This window comes from Zeugodacus cucurbitae, chromosome 2, assembly GCF_028554725.1.
Source record: "Zeugodacus cucurbitae isolate PBARC_wt_2022May chromosome 2, idZeuCucr1.2, whole genome shotgun sequence".
NCBI lineage: Eukaryota > Metazoa > Arthropoda > Insecta > Diptera > Tephritidae > Zeugodacus > Zeugodacus cucurbitae.
In genome coordinates this window covers 26429929-26449249 of record NC_071667.1, presented here as the reverse complement: position 1 = coordinate 26449249, position 19321 = coordinate 26429929, and the positions used below count along the sequence as shown (strand labels likewise).

The following is a 19321-nucleotide window of genomic DNA, read 5'->3' as shown; positions in this document are numbered from 1 at the left end:
CGACTTCTTAATACAGTCCAAAAATAAAAGAAATCGGATCATAACTACGCCCACCTCCAATACAAAAGTTAGGTTGAAAATTACTAAAAGTGGGTTAACTCATTAACGAAAAAAGTCAGAAACACTAAATTTCACATAAGAAATGGCAGATGAAAGCTGCATTCAGATTTTTTTTACAAAATGGAAAATGGGCATGGCGGCGCCCACTTATGGGTCAAAAACCATATCTCAGAAACTATCTGACCGATTTCAATGAAACTTGGTTTGTATTAGTTTCCTTACATTCCAATGATATGTGGTGAAAATAGGCCAAATCGCTTCACAACCACGCCTACTTCCTATATACCAGAACTTTGAAGACAATCTGAATCGTTTACTTTACAATATATAAAGTAAGTACTAGTGAAGATATCGGTGCAGAACTTTGCACAAATACTATGTTAATAGTGTGGCAGCTCCATTCTAAAAATCGCCGAAATCGGACCATAGGTTTTTAAGGTCCCATTTGCTTCTTATATTATGGTTTCCAACTTTCAATGGACTTTATACAATATATATGACGAATATGTGGGTCAAATTGTGTTTATGTAATATAAATAAAGTTAAATAAATAAATTGCGAGAGTATAAAATGCTCTTCCTTACTTGTTCTTTCTTGTTTTTTTTTATTTTGTGTTGTAATTAATTGTATTTTTCTCAGTGCAACAGCGACATTGCTCCATGCCTTAACAAACGTTGTAAGCAACATCGAGCACTTGTCAGCAAGTCAAGTCTTAAAAAATTAAAAGCATATGTACACACATATTTAAGTATGTAACTTCCTCGCGTAGCGCCGATCCGTCCATTAGTTATTAATCTGCTGCAAATTCAGTTGTTTAGTTTGATTTCGTTTCGCTTTTCAATCCACATGGCAATCTTTGCAATTATCGCTCACTATTGATCGCAAATGAGCGCTACGGAATTTCCAACATCGATCAACGAAATGTCGTATGCAGCAACAAATCATAAAGCAAGTTACATAATTAAGATCTCATTTAGCTCTGTGTTGCCCATATTCAGGATAACGTAAAATTATTGACTGATTTCCCCGCCCCGAACTTGGCCTGACGTGATCACTTGGGACAACATATACATTTTTAGCAGAAAATAAGGGAAAATTCCCCGAAATGGCATTAAAATAGTAAAAGAAATCTTAAAATTACAAATTAGAGGTATTAAACAACCCGACATCACGTGACTCCTCAAATTGTAATTCAACCTGACATCATGTGGCTGCTCAACAAACCTTTAGCCGTGGTCAATGATCTTCGGTCGGAGTAGATGACCTTTACACGGAGGAGTCACGTGATATCAGGTTTTTTACTGTTTGTTTGCAGTTTGCGGGTACATATGGAGTCAAGTTTGTATTAAATTTCCCGTGTCACGTTTGTTTACAATTTGATGGGTCCAGGTGAGGTTAAGTTCGTTTACATTTCTACAGCAAAAAATCTGACAAACTTTTGAAGGTCTTTGCGTAGTCCTCAAGAGAAATTAAAGAATAAATGCATAGCTATCTACGTACTACCAATGATTCATTCATTGGACCCCGTAACTAACACACCACTGACGCATCCAAGCCAAAATACTTTTCATATCCCATCAAGGCACAGTTTCCCAAGCGTCAACTACAACAATAAAGGCAACAATTGTGAGGCAACAGCTTTTCACACAATTTAATAACTGTGCCACAAAAGTACACTCGTGACAATTATTGATGCAGTGTGAGTAATTGATTGAAGCGCAAGCGCTGCGAAGGTGGTCCACGAAGAACAGACTATTGCGGGAGTAAATGAGTGTGCGCCAATGAAATAGTGAAATAGCGAAAATCAAAGCGATTAATGCGGATATGCAAATGTATGTTCCAGGTGCCGTTACATAAAGGAAAAGAAGGCGTGGGTTAATTTCTAAGTTTATCATAAATGACGACAGCAAAACGAAATTAGTAGAAAGAGAAGAAAAAACCGCAACATGCAACATACAGATGCTGACGAATAAGTACAAGGGACTAAGCAAAGTGGAGGAAAATTGTAGGTGAAGCCCAAAAGGAATTACACATTTATCTCGCAATGGATATCTGCATCTTGATGTTGTCACAGTTAAGCCGAATTATTCATAAATTTCAACTTTGGATGCAGAACTAAAATGTGAAAAACCTGTCAACACAAGCAACCAACAACGAATAAACAACAATCATAAAAGCAACGCCCCACAAAACGAAAACCGACGAAAAAGCTGGGCAATAAAAGCACGAACTTCGAACTTTCCTAAAATCCAACCAAAAGTGACGGCGAACTGTGAGTGCTAGCGCTGTACCGTAGGTGGCTCCTTGACATATGCCAAAATGTGCCGAAATCAAATTCGAAACGCTTTGACACACGTCGACGATGGCGGCGGTGACGCCAAAGGCAAACACCGATATTGCTAGAAATGTTTTTGATGTCGACAAAGCGCATACTCTCTACATACATACATACATACGAGTGCACTGCACCAGTCAACTCCAGCAAAGCGGAAGAGAAACTACTGCTTATACGAGTCTGACACGATCAGTGGATCAGTCAACAGCGCGACGTTGTTTGAACGTCGTCGTTTTGCACTTAACCGTGTGTTGGCAACGTTGACGATCGACCAACTAACTGACTGCCGAACGAATCAAATCAGCATACAATGGCAAAGTGGTGGGAAAGTCACTATTGACAAAACCACCAATGGTGTCCAACATAAATCATGGCAGGCGCATGCCCCAGCGCCACAAAGGGACAATGGGCGATACGTACCTATGTATATAAATATATGTACACTTTAATGAAATGCATATGAGTATCAAATAAGTGAGTGAAGCAACAACAATATGCACAGTGACTGCAAATAATATTCTAAAAAAATTAATACAAACTTTCTAGTATTATTTCCAAAATTTCTTCTATCCCAGAACAGAGTAATATGAGAGATCATAAACGATACATTTTAAGTTGAAATAAACGAATATTTGAAGAAGCGTAAACACTGATTTATTTTAAGGTTTATCAGCTCAGTGGGGCGCTTTAATATACTGGAAGCAAAATCTGACCGAATCCACTTAGAGGAAAATCCCAATTCTGAACGTAACTCGAAATTAGACCTTTAAAGTCAATTATCACAAGAAATTTTTAATCTGATGATTCAGTTGTTTCTTATTAGGTGAAAATTTTCAATAGAAAAAGTTTATTGGTTGAAAAGGTTCAGAGCAAGAATGATAGAGATGCGATTAGGGCGCTCTATCATATGTTCAACGTACTGTAAATTTTAACGTAAATTTTAATGTAAACGAAATCTAGTCTATCTGCCTGAGAATTTTTTTGACATTAAACGCTCTGGAGTGGAACGAAACTGTCACACCCCCATCGAAAGAACATCAATAATTTTCTACTTCCAAAGCTTTATTCTGCCCGAAATCTTTTCTGATCCACTGTTGATAGTCACATGCGGCGCCTGTCAAATAAATAACACATACAACAATGTAGAATTTTTGCAGTAGACACTCATAGCTGGAGAAGCGCCACATTTTCCCATGACCATAGTTTGCAATTCAAATTAGCAAGCGTAACTGGAACAAGTAAGTCTTTCAGCCCACCAAAGGCAAAACTCAATTTTTTCATACATACATATTTACCAAATATACATAACACAAAATTTGTCATGTGTTTACACTTTTTATTTTACCACATGCAAATCCAGCGAAATTCCACAATAGATAAAAGAAAATGATCACAAAAACATCAAAGGGTAGGTAGCATAAATTTAGACAAAAATATAAAATCTAGTGACTCGGTTGTGCCTCAAATGCATAACTCCTGTTTGTAGATAAGGTGAAAGCCGCGACCCACATACTCGACATCGCTGCGCACTGGCAATATAATTGGTCCCGCTGCGACGTCCTTAACCGGTGCATTTTGGGTGAAGTCATCCGAAACGGTGCCATCGTTGAAACGCTCGCCGCAAAGGCGCACTTGATTGATGGCGATATAATCGTCGGGACAATTAAAAATGCCAGCACCCGCCTGACCATCCGGCACCAAGTCAACCTCATCTGGAAGGTGATAAATCATAAGATAATGGAAATAAAAATATAAAAATTGTCGACTTCTTGGTTTATATTTTTCATGCCTAAGATGTCGAGTTAATGTCAATCAGAAATTAGTTTAAATTCGCCATTTTGGAGAGAGACTTTCGATTCAAAAGGTTATTTCGCAAAATCGTAATCTTTCAATATGTTAGAGTAACTACTTTTTTACAAATCATTCACTCACCTTCATCTTTATTGGTGATTTGAAAATCCAGCTGTTCGCCACCATTTAACTGGGTATTATAACTAACCGAACACATATCCTTGGAACGTTGCAGACAAATAACATAATTTAGATTATTCTGAAAATAAAATTTTGTTTCTGATTAAATATTAAGGGAGTTAAAGAAATCTTTACGAAATATGTTGCGCCGGCTTTGTTGACAAAGGCGCCGTCAGCGTCATAGTTGAATGACTTCACCTCGCCTTCATTTTCTGTGTAGAATTGCAAACATCCCTCAGGGGCCAAGTCGCTCTCCAGCTGGAAGTGGAGTAAATGTTTTAATAAATTGAATTTAAATTTGTAATCATCCAAAAATTCGAAGTGAAACTTGTTCGATGCGATGAGGTAAAATGGATCAACTGCAATAAAAAATGTGTCAGTTGGGCTGAACGGATTTGATTTTTTGTAATTTTTATAATTTTATATAATACTTATTAAAAATATAATTAAGTGATAGAAAAAGTAATTATAAGATAAATAAACCGAATGAGTAGTCGACCGCATGGGTTTAAGAAAGATTGCATGTTTTTAAATATTTTTAGGAAAGTTTCACTTCAGGCACCTCACTTCATGGTTCAACGCACACAATTCCTTCTTTTAATACCTGCATTATTTTTATGTTGAAAGCACGATCTCCATTGGTCATTTTGGTGATAAAAGATAGATACATTTTCCGCTCAAAAGAATTGGCGACATCGACATAAACTAAAATTTTAAGTTTTTATTATTTGTTGTACTTTATTACATCCAACTATATAAAGACAGGCATACATATAGTGAAGAGACGAGCGAAGCAACGGAAAGATACCAATATCAAAGCTTGAAAGCCTTTTCCTTTTATCGCTCCCCACTTTACTATGCGCCTAGCATTAAATACAACTAAATTTATTCCCAATTAATTTAATAGTATATGTCAAAATCAGTACTCACTATGTTGACCCGTATTGATGCCGCATAGAATGGGTACAACAAAGTTTATGTTTTGGCCAGAGACAATGAATTGATCCTCCACACAGTCGCCATCGGTAGGACGATTAATCTGCCGATGGAAGAGTATATTTCACAAATAATCCATTTCAAAAAGCACGAACTTTATAAAATTAACCTCAAACATAATGAAATCCAAACGCAATTGCTGCACATTGTCACGCAAATTAATGATCAACACGCAAATTAACATTTCATGCACTGGATTCGGAAAGTTGGGGCTCTCAAAGTAAACTACCGATTGTTTGGTCGTATCGCCGCAACCGTTCAAAACTTATTTTTGTAAAAAATATAAATTACAATATTTAAGACAGGCTTATTGAATTTCAGAAGCGCATACTCACACACACAACACACGCCCACACCTTCCGCGCACGGTTCGGTCGGTACGCCGCCTAAGCTTTTACACTCGAACTCGTGATAGCAAACACCCTCCAAAGCGCGCACGCGTATATCGATCTCCTCCATTGCCACCGAACATTTGGTATTTTCGAATTTTATAACTTCGAAGAGGCTGAGGAAGCCTTTGCTCTTCGTCTTTTTGATCGGACGTTGTTGTTGCAACAAATTAAGCTTAAATGGTGCGCCATGAAAGAGCAACTGTGGCCTTGTAACACCAATTTGTGGTGGTCTCATGATTGTGTTCAAGGCATCGGAAGCTTGTGCAGTCTGCTCTGTAGCCAAAGAGATCGCACTGGAACTCGCGATTGGTGCTGGAACCGGTCTAATTGGTGGCTTCACTGTGCTTGTGGCATACGGTCGTTCCTGCTGCACGTGGTTATATGAGAAAGGATTGTTTAAAAACTTCGCATTCGAGGCTTTCACGCTAGTCATTTCGACATTTTCCCCATCCGTGGCGTTGGGTTTCATCGACGTCGTCACCTGTGGCAATTTCTTCCATAGCAGACGTGGCATTTGTCTCAGAGGCTTAAAACGTAGCTGATAATGCTCAGCTACATCGGTAAAGCGGCTCCGTTGTTTTGCCTCACTACTTAACATTTTGCGATTACTTGTAGCCGGGAACTCCGCCGTAGACCAATTGCTTTGGCGTCGCAATGTTACAAAATCACTTAAATAGTTTCCCAACACACCCACTAAACTCAGATAGACAAGCCACAGTTGGTGCGGCATAGTCATTCGCACTGTGATGAAACGTGTAAACGAAAACCACAACTAAACTAAACTGTAAACTGTTGGTCTCCATGCACCGGATGATGCTTCACTTTTACAAAATTCTTAACATACATTTTCCCAACTCTCTCTCACCATCTTTGTGAGGCTCTCGTGCTTTATTAGAGCATTAATTGTCAACAAGCCTTTTCCATGTACCATATGTAATGCAACAAAAAAAACACCAATGATATATAATATAACCTTCACTTTTTATTTCATGGTAGGATGCTTTCGAATGTTGCCGTGAAAAATGTTGCCGAAAGTGGCCCGCAACATCTATCTACAACTAACTATAGGAATGGAAGAACAATATGTAATGTAACATATAGGCTTTGAACTATATATATATATATATTAGTTTTTAAGAAAAACATAAATTTTTTATTCAAAATGGGCGATCTTGGAGGTTTCTTAGTACAGGACTGTGTTGAAGGTTGGGTTTTTAAGTTTTATTTTTATTGCGATAGATAGATATAATACGTTTCGTCCATTTTATGCATTAATTCTTTGATTGATGAACTTATTGACCTACTTTTTTCTTTGTAAACTCTGTGTAACTCAAATATACAGTTGCACTTCCAAAGCTCGAGCTTCTACAACATGAATGTCTCCATAACTCGAACTCTTGAATTGGCAATATCATTTAGAAATCATATTTCATACAAATTTCCTTCCATAACTCGAGCTTTTATAACTCGAAGTTCTCCATAACTCTAACTCTTAAATTGGCAATAGAAGGTAAGTTTCATATACATTTCCTTCCATAACTCAAAGTCTCTCTAACTCGAAATTTTTTTGTGGATTATGGTGATTCGAGTTAGGGAAGTTCAACCGTATTTTTAAATATTTTTATAAGATTACAGTTTAAGGGAATAACAATAAATAGCTTTAATATCTAGGTATAAATAAATATCGAGCTAATGATGAGATAATAACTCGAATTAAATATTTTCACATGAATTAACTTGTTCGCGCTAATTAATCTTATGCTCCTTATCTCACTTTTAAGTGTGTATTTCAGTAAGTATTTACATATTTTGCTATACAGTGATTTTGAGAAGAAAGAATAAACACTTTTATTAAATTGTTAATAATTTTCTTTATCCACGTAATGCCGGCAATTATAGCTCGGTCTAAACAAGCGCCTGCAACTAATATTTAATTTTAGCATTAATTGCATACAATTAAGTTTATATTTATATTTACACATATTACCTACAATTAGTAATCAAATTAATTGCGTTGCATTACCAGTATTCAATTAAAGTTAGGTGCAAGTCGTGATGCGGTTTTCTACATGGACTTTTTGTCATATGACTAAATGTATATATGTACATATATATACATATGTACATATATGATAGTATGTTTGTATGTTTATGAAAATACTTATATAAGGTTTGACTAATAGCAATGACGTTTGACGTATGTTCATAAAAACCGCAACTTAGGAGGCGAGATTGACACAATTAGAATTAGTCACCAACCAAAAAATATTAATAATCGTTTGACCAACTTGGAAATTTCAAAATTTATTAAATTTTATGAAAATCACGAGTATTTAAAACTGTATAAACTTTTTGAATTTATTTGCAATTTTTTCAATGCAAATTTTTGAGTCATGCGATCATAAAAATTTTGAAGGTGTAGACATACAATACACTGAAAAACTAATTGATATGGCCAATATGGACTTATTAACTTGTGTTCGGACACGAAATTTCGAAAAAATTATGAAAAATTATCGGGAAGATACTAAAAATAGTCATAGAAATGAAGAAATACTCGACTGTTTCAGCGCGTTTTATTCAGCAAAACTTTCAAACCATTGTTTCTGAGCGAACAATTCAGCGAAGAATCCGAGAAGAAGGTTAGCCACTACAAAACCAGAAAGCATTTCATCAGCAAAAATAAATTGAGGACGCGATTGGAATTTTCAAAAAAGTATCAAATGCCGCCAAGGTTTTGGAAAATAGTTATTTGGAGTAATGAGAGCAAATTTGAATATAAACATACGAAAAGCAGAGAAAAAGTTTGGCGAAAGAGTCATAAGAGGCTCCAAAGTAATAACAACCAAATCATCAAAAATTTCGAAAGTGGAAATGATTTAGTTTGGTGTTGCTTTAGCTACAGTAGTCTATCAAATCTGGTAATGTTCGAAGCCAAATGACGGAAGAGTCCTACGTTCTGATGTTGAGTTAGAGCACGCAGCGCATAAAATGGACTAAAAAGATAACTTTATACATATACGAGCAGGACAAACATACATGTCGGGTTGCAAGTTGCGAAAGACTATTTCGATCAAAAATCGATCGAGCTCCTACCATGCCTGCCCAAAGCCCTGACTTAAATCCTATTGAGCATTTATGGTAATATTTAGATAATAAGCTCGACCGATATTCTTGTCGTTAAATTAAAATAGGTTGAAGGACTCCTGGGAATACATATCTGCACTTGGTAGACAGCATGCCTCGAAGTCTTCTCGCTGTAATTTAGGCTAAAGGTGGCAACACTAAATATTGAAGCTCTATTTAGAAACTAATCTGATAATATATAGGAGTATGCATTAGTGTCCGACCGCTACCCAATTTTTGCCCGATGCCGATTCCAATTAATCGGCCAGTTGTCAATTCTTTCATTAACAAATTTATTTAGTACACTAGTATAGTAACATAACAAAGCAAGTTGTTACATCAGAAATAGCTTGTTTGGGAGACTCTTTTGCATGCACCTCATAGTCCAGACCAGCACCAAATGATTATTACCTGTTCCTGTCTATGGTGAATGATATTGATTATAGAAATTCGTCTAAAGAAACGTTTAAAAATAGTATTAACTCAAAAGAAGTAGAAAGAATCGGCTAAGAATCGGCCAAATATGGCCGATGCCGATGCCAAGGCCGAATGATCGGTCGGACTCTAGTATGTATACTTTTGTCGTTGTGAAATATTCCCTTTTTCAGACCACATTGCCCGTTCCTGATTCCCTGATCGTGTATTTCAAAATCATCTAACAATATATGAGTTTGAATTCGAAGAGTGAAATTCGGAAAAGTGGTATCGTCATGGGGATTCCAATTAAGTCTAGTATTTACATAAAATCGTGTTCCCTAGCAAGTAAAGTATGTTTAATTAATTAACATTATATGTATATACAAAATAATTTTATGCAACACCCAGGATTTGATCGTGCAGCGGAATCATTTCAGCACTTCCTTCAACACTTTTGCGAGACAACGATTGAAGGATCTTCGCGCTTACTTTTCCACATGAACATGTGTTTAACTGGCTAAATGTAGCCATCCACAGCTAACCTAACTAGCAAATACTCAACTCCGTCCGAAGGGTTAGATTGCCTCATATAACGTTTATTCGTCGTTTATATAAGTAAGTCAGTTGTTTCATTTTAATCGATTTGTGATTTTTGCTTAGCCTTAAATATTTTAAATCTTTTAACGTTATACTGTCAAATAGTAAAAAATGGTATCGAACAAAACGATTAAATCTGCACATGTGAGACGTGATCCTTTTTCCAGCACCTCCTGTCATTGAACATGTTACTTTTTGTTTAATTGTTGTTTGTAAGGCAACATATTTATAACTCAATCTGCAAAAAGCTGGCGAAAGCGTAGATATATTAATTAATCCATTAAAAACAAAAACCTTCCGATAAACATGGAGCTTGAAAAGAAATTCATAAAAAATGTAAATTCACAAAAATGCCAAGTAGTCGGCTAGACGGACGAACAATACATGCTCATAAAATGGCAACAAAAACTGTAAGTTGTTGTAAAAGCAGCCGCCAAAGTCTTAAGCGTAATTGACAAGCAATTGAAATTAAATAGCTTTGCATCGCCACAAACATATGCACATACAACACAAAAATACATCTGGCAAATTAACAAAAACAAAAGTTATGTTGGCATTAGAAAGCGCTTAGATGCAACAGCGGAGCGCCAGCAGCCGTAGCACCGCATGTGGGCCGCGCTTGCTGGCAATAAATTAAGCGGCTGCGAAAGAGACCCGTGCTGGATAACAAAATACTTTGTTGGAGCCTTTTCTTTTGGCGAAATTTACTATACTTCGGTGGAGCGACCGTTACTTAAGTAAGCGGCATCCACAATGAGGTGTCGGGATGATATTAGGCACAAGGCAAGGTAAGCTGGAGAAGAGTATTCTTTAAATAAGAGCTCACATCAAAAATTTGTGAGTGTATCCGTAGTAAAAGTATAATCGAAGTGCTATGAGGTAACGAAACTGATCTGAGTTAGCATGCGAATAAGCTTTGGAATCACAACTAATTAGATCTCATTCAAAATCAAAACAAAGCTAGAAACGATAAAGAAAATGTCAGGAATAAGGTTTTGTTCACAATTATTGTTCATTTAAGGAAAATCAATAGAATTCCAAACCCTGATGATTTAAATAAAATAATTGCATTTTCTGTCACTCTTTATTATTTGCTTATATTAAAGAATGTAAGATTTGTTCAAATTAATTTTAACTGAATGTTGTTTATAGGTCTGACATTACTCTAAAGCTTCGAGATCGGAAAATCGACTGTGTTGAATTGAGCTTGAGTGATTATGATGCTTTTTAACTAAAATTAGAGTTCGAAAATATGTTTATTATACGACATTTTACAATTATTTTAATCAAATAAAAACATTCATAATGAAAAATGTCTTACCGGGTATCACATTTATGCTACAGGTTGCATGTACCATGTATCTTCTGGTACTTGTACACCTACACATGTTCACATGGATTTTTATCTTATCATTTTACAGATATAAAACTTAAATTGTTAACAGTTTAATTTAATCGAAAACATCGGTAAACACAAAGGAACACACATGCAGTCCAATATACACTGACAACAACAAAAACCACTGTTGATTTGACCACCGAGGCAAACGGTATGAGGAAGTCAATATGGCCAAGCGAAAATTCGAAAAAAGAAAATCGAATAACAATAAGCAACAAGAAGCGGCTAGTCAGTGGTCAACAAAAAGTGGTGGATTTATCTGGATTATGCATCGCTTTCATGCCAAACGGCAACAAAATGTCGCAGCAACTAAAGGATGGACTGATCCAACTTGAGATGTGAAAGCCGAAAGGGAGTTAAAGAAAGGATATGAATCAGTGAAAATGTAGTAATGCGGGAACAACAGAAGTGAGCCAAGAAAAGACAACAGCAAAAGTACAACAACAAGGGACTAATAGCAGTATTGGTAAAAAAAGTAAATAATATTTGATATTCGCAGCGCTATGCTCTGTAGCCTTTGCGTTTGGAGACTGCGTTCCAGATCGCCTCGTACACTTTTTCGTTTTCGTTTTCTTTCACTTTTTCATTCTATACTTCCATCACTGTGTACTCATTTTTACAAAAGTAGCAACTCAAAGTATACTTCTTAACTATTTACCCAACCTTACGGACTCAGCTTTGACTCATATTTGCTGTCTGTGTCTCTTGACAAATTTGTTGAATCGTAAAAGCTTCAAGGAACTACATATTTCATGAAAAGCTTTCTAGCAGAAAATCCACACTCTGATATTTCCCAATATCTTTTAGCTATAGTACAAATCGAGCGCAGAATAACTCTTGCCAACAGGTGCTACTTTGGACTGAGTAGGCAATTGAACAGTAAAGTCCTCTCTCGACGAACCAAAATCAAGCTCTACAAGTCGCTTATCATTCCCGTCCTGCTTTACGGTGCAGAAGCTTGGACGATGTCAACATCAGATGAGACGACACTAGGAGTTTTCGAGAGGAAAATTTTGCGTAAGATTTATGGTCCTCAGAACATTGGCAACGGCGAATACCGCAGACGATGGAACGATGAGCTGTACGAGTTATACGACGACATTGACATAGTTCAGCGAATAAAAAGACAGCGGCTACGCTGGCTAGGTCATGTTGTCCGAATGGACGAAAACACTCCAGCCCTGAAAGTGTTCGATGCAGTACCCGCCGGAGGAAGCCGAGGAAGAGGAAGGCCTCCACTCCGTTGGATGGACCAGGTGGAGAGCGACCTGGTTACACTTGGGATCTCCAACTGGCGCCGAACTGCGAAGGAGAGAGAGAGGTGGCGCACTATCGTCGATTCGGCTATAACCGGCTAACGCCAATCACATACATACATAGTACATATTCGATTTCTTCATCCATAGCGATTGAATTCACATCTCACTCACAGTTAATTAAATAATCACGCGTGGCTGCTTTTTATATGTACATATATCAATATGGGGTTTATTATACAATTGGTAAACTTTCTTAGCTAAAATCAGGCACCAACAACAACAACACATGCATGTATGGGTATGCATGTATGATCTATACGACTATGCTTCGTCTGACGTCTGCTAATTGTGGCTTTTGTGGCAAAAAGTGTTTGCAGCATTGATATCAGTATTGCTGTATTGCGCAATATTATTGTTGTTATTGAATTCGATCTACCTAATACTAGGGATGGAAAGAGCGCGAGCGGAATCGATTTTTGACTTTGGAATTGACTTCTAGTTTTTCGATTCTGGAAGTCAATTAATCAACCCCGATAGTCGACTTTTGTGACTTAAGTTGACTTTTTATAAATTAAGCAACTCGTACACGAAATTCATTAGATATATCAATATTTTTTTAGTTTTTAACATATTATAAAAAGTATTTTAGGATTTCATTGCATACATTTTGGTATTGGATAATAAAATTGCTTTTTTTAATTAAAAAACAAAAAATTTAAAAATAAATAACTACGAAAACCACATTTCTTCGCCGATTGATCTTAAAAATATTAGCTCATTAATGTGCTGAGGTGATAAGCGACTCCTCAACTGATTTGCGATAAGTCCTGCATGTGAAAATAATCGCTCACAGGGTACAGACGTTGCAACTATTGGCAAGTACTTTTTAGCTACTTTCCATAGATACGGATATTCATATTTCATACTTTCCCACACAGTGAACGGATTAGGCGTGTCAAATATTGTCGGGCGTGTCAAATATTGTCGTAATTGTATTGGTAATCCTCCAGCCTCATCAGAATCTGCAAGATTGGAACTACAACTCACAGTGTTATCAAAATAAGACCATAAATCATCATTGTCATCGTTCGTTTTCTGAGATTCCGGACCTCAAATAGCTAATATCTCATCTTGAGGGTTAATATTTGCCAGCGTTGCTGCCAATGCTAATTTTCGTTCTGTCTTGACAAGATCAGCTACACAAAAAATTATATTAAGATTAAACTAAACCATAGAAATAATCAAATAATGTTTGCATAATCAACCTACCGACATTAGTTACCGCTCGTGCAGAATCCCGAATACTTTGAAAACCAAACTTTTTATAACGAGGATCAACCAATGATGCACAAGCGTACAGTTTTACGGATTCAATATTGCCGTATTTTGTTTCGATGTCTTGAACCATTCTCTTTTTCAAATGTCGCCCAATTAAAGTTTCTGGCGTTAACTCTTCAATCTTCTGTAAAATATAAAATCAATTCATTCAATAAAAATTCAAAACAAGATAATATTGCAATAGCTTTGCTAGTTTAATAATGGGAACTTACTTTTCTAAGACTTGAAATCAAAGGAATGCACTTGCTCAATGTTACACATTTCTCAAAACAAACTTCTTGAGTTATTTGCAAGAGAGGTTTTAAGATGTCACGAACTTCTACTAACGCATCGATTTCCTCACCTGTGATCATGTTAGGTGGCTTAGCTTTCAAAGATTTGTCCATCTTCACTTGTAAAAGCACTTTACTGACATGATCAGCAAGCACAATGAAACGGTCAACCATTTCAAAACAGGAGTTCCATCTCGTTCGCACTTCCTGAATTAATTTCAGACGAGAATTTTCAGGCTTGTCCTTCTGTAATTTCAGCAGCTCTGTAGTCGCTCTTTCACTTTGTCGAAAGAATGTGACAATTTGTTTAACTTTTGACAATAGCTCACGCAATGAGGATTGCTCAGTATGATCTGTAATTAAGTCTTCAAGATTGTCAATAGCATCATTTTCATCAGCGGGTAAGTCGGAAACTTGATTTCGAGATTCAGATGCAGGTGGAGTAATATTAACTTCGATAAGGCGCTGACCAATATTATTTATTACATGTCCAAAACATGAAATGTGTTTCCCATCGCCGAACTCACTTTTAATAGCTCCTTTGATGTTTGCGCCCCCGTCTGAAACGAATGCTGCTATTTTACTATCATCAAGACCCCAGTCATTGCATATATTTCTTAATTTCAAGCTCAAATTTTCTATTGTTTTCCTCTCTTCCATGAGATAAGCGCCCAGCTCAACAGTCTTCATCTCAGTTTCCGTGAAGAAAGGTTAATATGTCAATAAAGCTAGGAAACAATGAAAATGCATGATAGAAGAAATTAATAAGATTAACGTTGTTTCCTAATTCAATTCACTACTACCTGAAAAAGAATTAGCATTGTTTATACAACGATCCATAGGACCTTGGACCTGAGATTGTACTGTGGAATTTTCTTGAACAGATGATTTTGTTTGAGGTACCAAAGCAACCGATGGAACAGATGATTCGACAGCGACTAAAACCTAAGAAAAAAAATGATTAAGTTAGTATCAATTTAAAAAATTAAATTGTCTGTGGAGAGGAATAATTTATGTACAAACTTTAAAAAGTTCTTCAAAAGCACTTACTTTTTTAGGCTGAACTTCGAAATCATTGTGACTGTCATTCAATCTTTCATTACTTGACGGAGGAGCAATCTTGTGAGCACATTGTAAGTGCTTCATCATTGATGTGCTTTTATTAAACAAAAACTGTTTATGACATAAATCACACTTAACTTTACTGCCATTGTTAACTTTTGTGCAATAGGCCCATATCAAACTGGGAGCCATGATAAAGAATTGTTCAATACTATGTACCGTATATTAAAAAGTTAATTACATCAATTACCGGCGGCAATATAAACATTATATTGTTATAGACCAATCAGAAAATCAGAAAGAGGCTAGTTATAAAGAAACGCTTCGATTGGTACTTTGTATTGTGATTTTAAAAGTAATCTTATAGTGATTATCTTAATTCATCAACTGTCAAAGTCATCGAGTAAAAGTCGATTTTAATCGATTCAAGACAAGCATGAATCGATCCTAAAAAGTCTATTATTTCTAATAAAAGATCGATTTTCGACTAAAGTCAGAGTCGACTTTTCCATCCCTACCTAATACAGCTACTATTGCGCATTGGCGTTAAATTTGCTATTTTATTAACGCCGTTTATAGTAATTGTGCGTGAAATTCAATGTAAAAACCACAAATACAATAACAACAACAATAAAAAATAGCTGTTAAATATCGGTGTAGAGTGATTGTAATTTATTAAATAAAGCTGAGACGATAAAGCATTTAAAAATATATTATACACCCATATGTAAATATATTTTAATCAGAAATCGCAATAATGATGGAAATAGGAATAGAGAATAATAATGATGGAAATAGGAATAGAGATAGATTTTAGAGAGTAAGACAGTTTAACAAAATGTCTAGTCTTGCCTATATTATTCTTAGAAGAACATACATATAAAAGGCATGTAACTACAAACAAAAGGTTTCCATTATTTTATTCCTGAATCACACCCCAATTAGCTTCGTGTCAAACGCACTTCAAGAAAGTAATGGAAAGAAATTGTCACAATCTCATCCCGATATGATTCAATTATCGCAGACGCTCGGAATTAACTAAAGCATGCAATTTGTATTTATATTTACAACCGAAGTCACTATGCTAACTGTCTTATGGAAATTGTTCATTACCAATAAACTTAACGGTATATGGTGATATTAAATTGCTTATGTCAACAGTTCAATAAATAAAATCACTAAACACTTTAGAAGTAATAAAGGGCGAGCGCAAAAATTCAACACAATTAAAGTCATGAAGCGACGATAAAATGTTAACAAGCTTAATGGTAAAGCGGCGTCAGCGATACGATCAGCGGTGGCAGTAGATCAATGGCAGCAACAAGATCATCAGCAAGCAATCAATCAGCAATAATAATCATGTCTATATGTTTATATGAGTGTGCATAGATGGGAACAGTGTATGCAAATCATATAGTGATTTAAGAACGTCGTGAATTAGGTCTCTTACTAAAAACACAAAAATTACCAGAACCCAATGCAAGTTGGGTGCTCAAAATTCATATTGTTGTTGTAGAGGTTATCTATCCTTTTTGAAGTGGTAAGTATGAATTAATTTTCATCGAAGTCATATAATGAAAGGCCCAGGAACGAGCTGTTTCGGAGTCGGACAAGAGGGAAAGAGGTGTTCGACGAGAGTTAATTTGGGATGCAAGGGGGTAGTTAATGTCATAAGAGACTCATAGCATGCAGGACATGTGTTGCATATCTCTGGGTCCAGTTGCACAAAGCCCACTCTAGTTTCATGAGGAATCTCGAGCTCAGTGTCTGTAAATGGACTCCAAAGACGCCGTTCACTGGGAGAGAGTCAATTAAGTTGTTAATAGCTTCTCTGTAAATGATGTTTGGTGCTTACGACTTCTGAAGTCTGTCGCGTCCGAAGTCTGGTCGAAAAAGTGCTATAGGTCGCTAACACTGTACGGCTTTCACAGAGGAGCCATTAACACCTTCTGAATTTGTTCCTGATTGTTCTAGGAGTCGGCACGGTTCCAACCAGATGACTGCAGAGGTAGTTTTTGGGATAGCAGGTTTTTGAGTTCATCTTTCTCTTCAGTTATGCTGTGTTCGCTGTATACGTTGGTAATATCTGGACGTCAATTAACATGTTACCTTCAAGTTGAGAGTATTACCGTTATAGGAAAAACATAAAAGATCGCGCTGCTGGGACGACTTTGACAATTAGACGCTGCAAATCAATATACCGAATGGATTACAAATAATAAAGTTAAAACATCTATATGTACACTGTACCATCAATTCTTCGACGCATGCAGATTTTTTGCCGTTTTCACGCGCAAGCTGGCGAATGAGTTAAGGCCGCTGTGACACAGCTTCAATAAATATGATCGATTTATTCTTTCCAACTGTCAGTTTGGATTGTCTGACAAGGAAATTAATTTGCAAGACGCACCAAGTGAGCGAGCGCGACTAAGCGAAGTAGACATAAACATTAAATGAATTAGAATGAAGAAAACTGCGTGCCACATTGATTTTCGTTGCATCGTAAAATTAATGAGGCAACTCATTAATCATGCAACTTAATGCTTTCACATGCAACATAAGAGGCGGAGTCGCATTCACTTACGGGTACATGGCTTGCCGTGGCAATAAGTCAATCTCGATAGTTGGATTGTCTGCAAAGTGCGTTGCAGCGCTGCAATATGTATTTATTTGCAATGTTTGTACAACTCTATGTTTGTATGTTACATGCCACACGACAACGGCTGCAGGAATAGCAACAACAAGCATGCGTGCCTCGCACACTCAACAGCTCAGAAGGATGTTGCAAGTGTGCACAAGATTGTCTGTGCAACAGGTCAGCTAAAGGGTGATTTTTTAAGAGCTTGATAACTTTTTTTAAAAAAAAACGCATAAAATTTGCAAAATCTCATCGGTTCTTTATTTGAAACGTTAGATTGGTTCATGACATTTACTTTTTGAAGATAATTTCATTTAAATGTTGACCGCGGCTGCGTCTTAGGTGGTCCATTCGGAAAGTCCAATTTTGGGCAACTTTTTCGAGCATTTCGGCCGGAATAGCCCGAATTTCTTCGGAAATGTTGTCTTCCAAAGCTGGAATAGTTGCTGGCTTATTTCTGTAGACTTTAGACTTGACGTAGCCCCACAAAAAATAGTCTAAAGGCGTTAAATCGCATGATCTTGGTGGCCAACTTACGGGTCCATTTCTTGAGATGAATTGTTCTCCGAAGTTTTCCCTCAAAATGGCCATAGAATCGCGAGCTGTGTGGCATGTAGCGCCATCTTGTTGAAACCACATGTCAACCAAGTTCAGTTCTTCCATTTTTGGCAACAAAAAGTTTGTTAGCATCGAACGATAGCGATCGCCATTCACCGTAACGTTGCGTCCAACAGCATCTTTGAAAAAATACGGTCCAATGATTCCACCAGCGTACAAACCACACCAAACAGTGCATTTTTCGGGATGCATGGGCAGTTCTTGAACGGCTTCTGGTTGCTCTTCACCCCAAATGCGGCAATTTTGCTTATTTACGTAGCCATTCAACCAGAAATGAGCCTCATCGCTGAACAAAATTTGTCGATAAAAAACATTTCGAACCGAACACTGATTTTGGTAATAAAATTCAATGATTTGCAAGCGTTGCTCGTTAGTAAGTCTATTCATGATGAAATGTCAAAGCATACTGAGCATCTTTCTCTTTGACACCATGTCTGAAATCCCACGTGATCTGTCAAATACTAATGCATGAAAATCCTAACCTCAAAAAAATCACCCGTTATTTTTGGCTGCAATCCTTGCTTTTCACTCTTTCTCGTTTGCGTTTTGTACCGCAAACATTTTCTAGGAATTTTTCTATGCATGCTGGTAACCTTTGACCAAAACTTCACCGTTCACTTCTTACAGCTGTTGTTGCGGCTACGCGTAAATTCCACAACAACACTTCTAATCGGATAGTTAAGTGACGCGTTGTTGTTTATACTCGACAAGCGAAGAAGTTAATAAATTAACAATATTTTCGATGTTCAAATATATATGTACATATACATATATAGTATACATATACATAGTATAATATATACATAGCTTTGTAGTCATTGTATTTGGGTCCTCCTTTTTG

At 36.6% G+C, this 19321-nt stretch overlaps 2 protein-coding genes and 1 long non-coding RNA gene across 7 annotated transcripts; 1 reads left to right on the top strand and 2 right to left on the bottom strand.

Moving 5' to 3' along the window:
* Window positions 1-3744: 3744 nt before the first annotated feature.
* Window positions 3745-6516, bottom strand: LOC105213083 (uncharacterized). The gene is made up of 7 exons (XM_011185628.3): window positions 5698-6516; window positions 5472-5626; window positions 5297-5405; window positions 4971-5071; window positions 4502-4624; window positions 4328-4445; window positions 3745-4107 (listed from the first exon to the last, which is right to left on the bottom strand). Exons 1-7 carry the CDS (start codon window positions 6488-6490, stop codon window positions 3857-3859), a joined length of 1650 nt encoding a protein of 549 aa, XP_011183930.2. The 5' UTR covers window positions 6491-6516; the 3' UTR covers window positions 3745-3856.
* A 1512-nt stretch (window positions 6517-8028) lies between these two features.
* LOC114804095 (uncharacterized) lies at window positions 8029-11153 on the top strand. Of its 5 annotated transcripts, none has more exons than XR_008470019.1 (4): window positions 8029-9647; window positions 9706-9912; window positions 10000-10682; window positions 11047-11153. It is a non-coding gene; the product is annotated as an uncharacterized LOC114804095 (long non-coding RNA). The 5 variants fall into 5 exon arrangements; XR_008470021.1 differs by lacking the exon at window positions 11047-11153 and having other exon boundaries at window positions 8029-8589; window positions 8654-9647; window positions 10000-11036; XR_008470020.1 differs by lacking the exon at window positions 11047-11153 and having other exon boundaries at window positions 8032-8895; window positions 9489-9647; window positions 10000-11036.
* A 1857-nt stretch (window positions 11154-13010) lies between these two features.
* Window positions 13011-15737, bottom strand: LOC128924143 (uncharacterized). The gene is made up of 4 exons (XM_054236028.1): window positions 15213-15737; window positions 14103-15107; window positions 13822-14014; window positions 13011-13748 (listed from the first exon to the last, which is right to left on the bottom strand). Exons 2-4 carry the CDS (start codon window positions 14850-14852, stop codon window positions 13663-13665), a joined length of 1029 nt encoding a protein of 342 aa, XP_054092003.1. The 5' UTR covers window positions 14853-15107; window positions 15213-15737; the 3' UTR covers window positions 13011-13662.
* Between the last annotated feature and the right edge of the window lie 3584 nt (window positions 15738-19321).